This window comes from Mytilus galloprovincialis, chromosome 2 (genome assembly GCF_965363235.1).
Source record: "Mytilus galloprovincialis chromosome 2, xbMytGall1.hap1.1, whole genome shotgun sequence".
In the NCBI taxonomy this organism is placed as follows: domain Eukaryota; kingdom Metazoa; phylum Mollusca; class Bivalvia; order Mytilida; family Mytilidae; genus Mytilus; species Mytilus galloprovincialis.
The window spans coordinates 89625283-89634309 of NC_134839.1; the positions used below are offsets into that span (position 1 = coordinate 89625283).

Consider the following 9027-nt stretch of genomic DNA (forward strand, 5'->3'; position numbering starts at 1 on the left):
AACAGATACATTGTCAGTTTTGATTAAAATACTTGATCAGGTAGAATATTTTTTTCAGTCAATGCCTTTCCGAAAATTTAAGAATTAAAAAAAAGAACAATATATGCAGGTCAAATATTTGATCAAATTACTGACAATTCTGTTAGAATTTAGATTTTGTAACCAAACATAATCCAGTGTGTACTTGTATTATATTGGAACATATTGAAATGCGTATTATACATATTTTAAATTTTATATGTTATTCTAGCATGTAGAGACCAAATAAATATTGTAAAAGTTTGAGGTGGTTTTAATATTCTATTGTCTTTTGCTATCATTTGTAAGCATGTATGTATTTCGTAAGCAAGTGTGTATAATATCATATAACCAAACTCCGATGAATATAAACTAATTTGCAAATACAGGTATTTTGACTTTTGAAGTAAATTATGCATATCTGCTGTGACTTAAGTCTTTTTTATCAGCAGGTTCATGAATTTTGTTTACTGTTTCATATTGATCTATAGCAACGAATGTTTACTTTGAAAAAAATTTGAATTTTACATTATTTAATTAAAAAGACATAATATTTATTGAATTATTTTGCGTTGTTTTTGCAGTACCTGACTGGGAATGCTGCTTACCAATTCCCCTATGGTTCTAACTCAGCAGCTGGAGCAGGAGCTTTCCTACAACCTCTACAATTAGATGTAAGTCTACTCAAGGTCATCAGGCCATTTATAGGTTATTTTAAAGAATTGTTATGAATGGTGGAATAGAATTATTATGATGTGATATTAATTTGACCTGGGGTTTTCCATTCATTGATAGACTAATAGTTAATAGAATAACAAAAGGCAATTCTTCATTTATTCAGTTGTGAATAAAGTCTTCAACCAGAAATACAGAAACTCCATTGAGAAACTAAAAATTTGGGGTCCAGGAATACTTATTATTGTATGCCTGTGGTCAAAACTTTTGAAAGCCACAATATGAAATACTGATAATTATTGCAAAAAAAATTTTCTCAATGACTATGTATATATGAATAGACTTATTGATGTGTTATAACATAAACTTCTAATCTTACAGGAACATGGTTTAACCACAGAGGATGCCTTACAGCAACATTATCAAATATTTACATCTCAACCTTCAACGTAAGTAGTATTTACCTTCTACCTCATAATAATGAGCACTTACACAACCTACTTAACATCAGCATCTTCAACATAAGCAGAAGTGTATTTACTCTCTAATCTAATCATAAAAACTAACACAAACACAGAAGCAAGTCGAGATTTTGAATTACATAACACAAGTGTTATTACCGTGGTATGTTTACCTAATCTTAATCACAAACAAGAAGACAAAAACATGACCAAGTTTATATTCAGTAACCGTATTAACTTAATTATTGCATATAGGCAATTAAATACCCTTTCTTTTATCTGAGAAAGTTTTTTTATAGTCGTCAAAACAGGTGTTTCGCAACAACAAACTTTCTTACAACAGCATTGTATGTTTTTGTTTTCTTTGTACAGATTCACATCATGATGAACCAAAGTGCCACAAGACAACCAAAAGAACAACAGCAATGTTTACAGCAATGGCTTCCCCTTTATGTTACAACAAAAACATCTTTATTCACAAACGCTACCTCATGAAAATTGTCATCCTTTTTTAAAATCCTTCAGTTTTGCATTGCAGCTACTCAAACATTTTTCATAGATTTACAAGTAGTATTTTTATTTTTGTTTTCTGTTATTGTCTTGCTTATTAAAACCAGGTGAAATCAATCTTCTAGACTTTAAGTCACAATTTAACCATAAGATTTTGTCTCTTCTTTCTTGTAACAACTAGGTGCTAGAATCACTCTTTTTGTTTGAAATGTGTAATATACATATTCAAGCAGTTGAGAAAATGTTTTTACTGTATAAAGGGACAAAATATTATGATCATCTTTTTTTTAATTTGTAATAAATGTTGTTGGTTTACAAAGTGAAATTGAGTAAATTGAAGAGTGTGATTTACAGCCTAGAATTGTTGGTATCTTTATACCCTATTCGTTATAAACATTGTAGATTGTTGATATTTTTATGCAAATAGAAGTACATTAGATATAGGTAAATTAGAGTAGCCATTTAAAAGTGAATAGAAAATGGCCAAATGTCTTTGTGAATAGAAAAAATATTAAAGGATAAATGTTTCTTATAGTAATAAAGTTGACTTCTAAAGGACCAATGGCGCTATTCATTATGTTTGTTTGTTGAAATAAGTTCTTCCAGTTTTCTATGTGTCAGTATGATATGTATGTTATCAAAGTAAATGAAGATCAAATACATTTGTCATTTTGTAAATTGTAAATTACATTAAATTTATTACTTTGTCCATGAATAATAATTAATATTGAGTTATAAAAAAACAAATTTTGTACTTATTTTTTCATTGCTCTTTCAAATAAAAACTAAAATACTTAGCATAATACCAAAGATCTGTTTTGCTATTTTAGATGTCTTGTTTCTCAGGTCATATCACTATTAAAAGGTGATTAAATGATTACATTTCTTTGATTTGGACACCAACTTCAGTATAAATAATGTTAGTACATATGTACTATACACAAGATAGTGTTTATTTGGAGACCTTGCAAGACCCTATTGGTAGTCAATGTTGTTAAAAACTACCCTTGTGGTCGTTCATTTGGAGAATATGTATGTTAAACTAGCAGCTTAAGATTGAATACTATTGCAAAATAGTTGAACATCCAAATAGAGACCCTTCAATAAAAATAACAAACACCTTCACTTGGGGCATCAATGTTAAATTATACCTGAGAAGTCAAACATTTTTAATAGTGATGTGGTTATCCCGGTACAGAACAACTTAATCAGAAAAGTTTATTCTTTCATCTTTTTGTACTTAAATAATTCCAAGAAAAATCAAAATCAAGCCTTCTTCATGAATGCATTGTTTTATATGAATTATAAAAAGTTAATTGCAGGGCATTTAAAAAATTAGAAGTAAGGATAATATAGAATTATTTTTTTTACTTAAATCTTTTATTTATAATAGACCTATAGTTGTATACATATGCTCGTGATAATATGGAGGGCATTACCCGTGATATATTTATGAAAAAAATGTAAAATTTACCTTGAAATATTCAACTTTCTGGCAACTTAAAGTAGCCTTACAATGAACAAATAAAAAACTATTAAAGATCAAGATTTTAATTTATTTTCAAAGCCTTATACATTTTAGTTGCAAAATGCAACAATTATTTCAGTGAAAAAAAGGTGTGAAATATTTTTATTGATGCACATGGTGCAGTAATGGAGGCAGATGTAAATAAAAACTGGGAGAATTGAAAAATTGTATATAGTAACAAAGAAATAATCATTTTGTTAAAGATCAATTATTGGTTTTTTAATTATTATTTTTTTTGCTTTTTAGTTCTTTAATTTGATATTGATGAATATGTTTAAATGTTTGTTATAAATCACATTGTGAATTTTATTGTTTTTAATATTTTTAAATATTGTTTAGTTATGTCATTAAAATTGAATTCGATGTATGGTAGTGCATCATTCATTACAGGTTTTAACCTTGAAGGCATCTCCTAATTCATAGCACTACATTCTCATTGGCTATCTTTGTCAGCAGTAACGTAAAGATTAAATATGCTGTTAGGTAACCTGACCCAGAAGCCATATGATCAAAGTCCTCATCTAATTGCCATTTATATCTTTTCTGTAAAGTTACAAACCTAGTCTTCATGTTTAAATCATACATCCAAATGAAAAGCATACCAGAGGCAATTCTGTATTCTAATTGGATGATTTCAAAATTCTTCTCATTTGAAGTATAACAGATGTTTAAAAAACTTGATGAAGTCTGACTTTTGGATTTGTTGTGTGCATTTATCTTTCATTGGGCAGCAAACTTGGCAGCTGCATGCCAGGTTTACAATATTTATAGACAAAAACTTAAATTGATTAAAAATTTGAAATCAAAATATTCCAAAGTTTGATATTTTTGTCAATGATAAAACTACAGCAATATGGATTTAACTACCACAAATTTTTTGGTGTAATTCAGAAAAACTACCTCCTTATTCACATGAAACAAAATAACTCACTGCCTTTATGTTTCAATCAAGATTAACATTTCATTGCTTGATTTATCTCCCTTTTCTAACGAATTATGTTTTTTTTTTTTTATCTTAAGTGCAACCCTTCCTAGAAAAGAAAATGATAATAAGTTATTCAACATTCATATGGCAATTAATGATGAGGCTTTGATCATATATTTTATAAGAGAGAATTGAGTTAAACATCTTGGAGCAGGTATATCATTTTGTGGGCCTGTTTGAACAACCTATAGCTTGTGGGCCTGTATGAACAACCTACAATTTGTAGGCCTGTATGAACAACCTACAATTTGTGGGCCTGTATGAACAACCTGCAATTTGTGGGCCTGTATGAACAAACTAAAATTTTATACAAATAGAAGCTTAGTTATGCAGAAATTAGTATGTGAAAGAAAATAAAATGATAGCAAATGAACTTCCAAAATTGTACAGTCATTGATAATTGTTTATCCTAATGTTGATTTGTATGCTGTAAAGAAACTTAGTGCTTGGTAGATATGTTAGTTTGTAGATAATTGTTTCATCCAGGTCATATTTTGTTTTTCATGATTATGTATATGTTGGTTCACCATTTCAGTCTATCTTAACATATTCTTATGTGTTGGAATTTAAAATTATTATTGTTTTTATTTAGAGTTTCACTGTTGAAGTTAAAACAATAATCTTTGGTTATTACACTTCTGATGAAAATGATTGTTTTGTTTGCACTCAACACCCACTTATACCAATCCCCCAATAGAAAATAAAAGAAAAAAGAAATAAAGAATTTCCACTTAAGCTCAAATTAAAATGCAAACACTTTATTTCGAACAATGAGAGTAATATTGTTAATTTTCCTAAAAAAATCCTTGTAAAGACCAGAAGCTATGGAAAAGTAGTAAACCAGAGGCAGTTACTCTGTTACAGGCCCAGCCATTAGGGAGGATCGGTTTGTGTAATTATATACAATACAATATTGTTGAGACAACATGGTAAGGACAAGATTTTTCATTGCTCAGGGTAAGGTGGGATGTCCTCACTGTTTGATGATACCTCAGGTGATGGAATACTCAATTAGTCTGTAGGTTTAGTTGCTTCTTATACTTTGGTGAGGACCCAAGAAAAAAGAGAAAAAAAAAACATCACACCTCATGCTGATAGTGAAATACTTAAGTTTTTACATGTATTATAGCAGATCACTGATTCTCAAAAACACAAATAATCATCAAGATCGGTTCAAGTTTAGTTATTGGTTCTATAGCATTGAATTAACACTGCAAAATAAATTTTAAAAAAATGTGTTCCAAAATTTTCTTGGTGTTCTAGAAATCCAAATGTCTGCTGATTGTTATATTATAGAAATGTATGACCGTTAAAATACTTAAATCAAATTTTATTTCTGAAATTCAAACAGAATTTTTATCAGTATATATTTTGTTTTAAGACGAAAAATGGTGGACCATTAATCTCATTGTTATTGATATTTTAAAATGTTTATTATTGATGAATACTGGGGAGAGTTTATGAGTAGGGATTCCTATTTGAATATTTTACATTTTACTATTGCATATTTGTTTTTATTTTACAATTTATAATTCAGTTTTTATTACCTCACAATTTTTTCTTTTGAAAAACGCAATTAATGCCAGGTTATTCATTCTCAGACCTAAATAGAAAGTACAGAATTAATTCTGTTCTTTTTCAATTTCCTCAAAAACAAATTATATGTATGTTTACTGTTAATCAATTTTTAAAGAAAGTTTATTTTCTAAATATTTTATACAGCAATATTTTAAATGTAGTCGATTCTACAAAATATTTTGTCAAAACCATTTATTCCCCATTTTGTATTATATTTAATTGTACTGTGTAATACATCAAAAAGTTAAATCATTTTGTAGAATAAAGTCAGAACAAAGTTTTGTATGTCAATAATGGCAGCACTGTCAGTCATATCAATAGCACAAAACTTAAAATTCAAAATTAGAAAAAGAAGTAACTGTTTGAAGACACTTAGTTTTAGGAATCTGCCCCACTTTGTCACATACGATACCACTGTGTGGTAATAAGCATGTGGAAACAGTACTTTTGTACACATATTTCGTTTTCAGTGTGTGTGTGTGAAATCGTTTGCATGCAAATTAATTCCACTCACATTTATCTGCCTTTTATTGATTTTCATGTCCGAGATTGTTCATATGCAAAATATTTTTAGTGAAGATATTCATAAGTTTTTATTGGAGTTGTACAAACATCATCTTTTTTACAGTGCTTAGTTTAGGTTACATGTAAATAATGTTCTTTCATTTAAATTTTTAAGAATGGATAACATGGAGAGGTTCATTTTAGGTCTTGATAATTAACTTTGTAGTACTGATTTTTCAGTAAAAACCATTCAATACATTGTAACATCAAGCTCAAAAATTGATTCAGTATATTAACAATGGTCACCTTCTTGTTAAACTTTGTTTATTTAACAATTAATACACCACTCCATGTTTTTCCTTCATCATTAATGCCATGAATGAGACCAAGAATCATTCTTTTTCTGCTTGTTTGATTTATGAAAGATTTTTAAAATCATTCTGAAAAAAAATATCATCACAATGGAATAAATGACTTCATCTAAATACGTGTTATCAAATTATTTGCTAAAGCCCACAATATGTATACCTAATTACATTGTGTAGACCACTTCTGAAGCTGTCTCTGTAATCAATATTTACCTCACATTATTGTCTCATCTTTTGGGAATGTTTATCAGCAATGGTGACAACAGTGTTTACAATTTGCATTAACTTGTCAGATGGTCATTGTGGTCTGGCCTGGTTTTCATACAGCAATGGTCAGGTCAAGTTTTCAGGATTAGGTCTGTTCCTTAAATGCATATAGGTCTACACTATTTGATAAAAGGATTGGTTGTAGGAAGTATATACATGTACATCTTTGTCTTGCATACGCCTTAATCTTATTTGCACATTCCAAAGATATGAATACAGTAATTACTTTTAATTGACTAGAATCGTCAGTATTCCAATTGAAAGGTCATGGTTTTCCCTTAGGACCCTGGCCTCCTACACCTATTAAAACTGGCTGCCACGAAATAGCCCAAAGGTGGCGCTTAAAAGTGGAAACACCAACAATCAATCAATCATTACAGTAACAGGATAAATCAACCCTATTTGATATTTGTTAGAAGGAGTATATTTTCATCTGATATATTTCATATGGCTTTGTCGTCAACATACCAATTTGACATTCAACACCAATAGTCAATCACTAGACCAATTAAGTTTTCAGAAAGATAACTGCTCCATATTATCTACTGGTACTCATAATAGGATAAGAACTTGGTTTGTTGCAAAAATCACCAAGAGTCTAGAAAAGTTGTAAATATATTCAGAAGAGGCCGTCAAATACATGAAAGCTCATAAAGATAGACCATGTAAAAACTAGGGAAATCACATAAATCAAACAAAAAAACAAACTTTCTTCAATCCACAAGAATTTAACTGTTAAAATATAAAAGAATCCACAGTAAATTTTAAAAGCTAACCAAAATCACGACTCCTGATCTGGAACAGACAAGTGTCCTCCATGAAATCTAACCCCTTTAAATAGTTCTATGGAAAATAGCATTAAAATGTTCAGAAAATAGAAAATAACAAAAAATATGAACAAGCAAAACGATAATACCTTTTCAAAGAATGTTTACATTTACATAAAAAAGCTCAACATACTATAAATCCTACTGAAAATATATCTGATCATGTAATCCTACACTAATATCTGTGGCTGTGTTTCTGAGCAGCATCATTGGTGTTAACTAAAAATACTGCTCATTTATTCAACAGTATGGTTATAACCCTTTATCAGTGAATCTATCAAATCAGAAAGAAAGCATTAAGGACAATTCTTTTTCTTATTTGCTCTCTTGTATGAGATACATGTACTACTAATTACTTAATTCCAGGTGGTAAAATAAAAAAAAACAAATCCTCAATCAATAAAATATTAAAAAAGCTTTTTAAAAAATGTGACTGGTACAAGGTAAAATTTCATTCAATTTGGTTCAACTGTTCACTCTTTTATATCTGGGAACACCAAAACTAACTATTTTTTAGGAAAAAAAGGACCACATCTTCAGAACTCTTCATTCAAAATCAGCCAAAAATAAACATAACCTATATTTTGTGGTCAGCAGTATTTCAATTAAATATCAATCTATTTAGATCAGTGGTACTTTCTAAGTCACCCAGAAACCAGAAAATGAACTATGTTTTATAAATTAAGAGTCACAACACATTAACCCTTAAAGCATAATAAAATAAATAGGGAATTTGTCCATGGGACACAGATGATGCCCTCACCTGCAAATATCATGAAAGGTAAAAGTGAAGTTACTCAAGTTCGTATCTGATTTGAGTTTTGTGGTAATAAGCATTGTGTATAAGTTTCATAACATTTGGTTTAGGCAAACTTAAGTAAGAGAACGAAAACGAAATATTCAGCATTTTTTACATTTGTAAAGGCAACTATAGAATGAAAAAAGTTATCCCACCAAAATTCAATCATAATCTGTGTTTTCTGGTAATAAATCACTATATAAAAATACTCATAACATTTGGTCAAGGGAAACTCAAGTTAGAGAATGAAAACGAAAACCTCAGCAATGTTTTCATGTGTCAAGGGGCATACCTCTAGAATGGTAATAGAGACACCACCAAATTTCAAACTTGATCTGTGTTTTGTGGTAACAAGCATTGTGTATGAGTTCCATAACATCTGGTTGAGGCAAACTAAAGTTAGCAAATGAAAACTAATAAAGAAACAGACAGACAGACAGATGGACAGACATACTGAAGGACAAGGGTAAAATTTGAGGGCATAAAAAATCACAACTCAAATTAGCC

The 9027-nt window shown here is 29.4% G+C and overlaps 1 protein-coding gene across 13 annotated transcripts in view; it reads left to right on the forward strand.

Annotated features, from left to right (window-relative positions):
- LOC143064796 (RNA-binding motif, single-stranded-interacting protein 3-like) overlaps positions 1-6744 on the forward strand; it is a 144922-nt gene extending 138178 nt beyond the window's left edge. For all 13 annotated transcript variants that reach the window (XM_076237900.1, XM_076237899.1, XM_076237902.1 and 10 more), the window contains 3 exons: positions 603-692; positions 1075-1142; positions 1527-6744. In XM_076237900.1, coding sequence (XP_076094015.1) covers positions 603-692; positions 1075-1142; positions 1527-1539 — 171 coding nt within the window. In that variant the 3' untranslated portion in view covers positions 1540-6744. The remainder of the gene's footprint in view (positions 1-602; positions 693-1074; positions 1143-1526) is intronic.
- The last annotated feature ends 2283 nt before the right edge of the window (positions 6745-9027 follow it).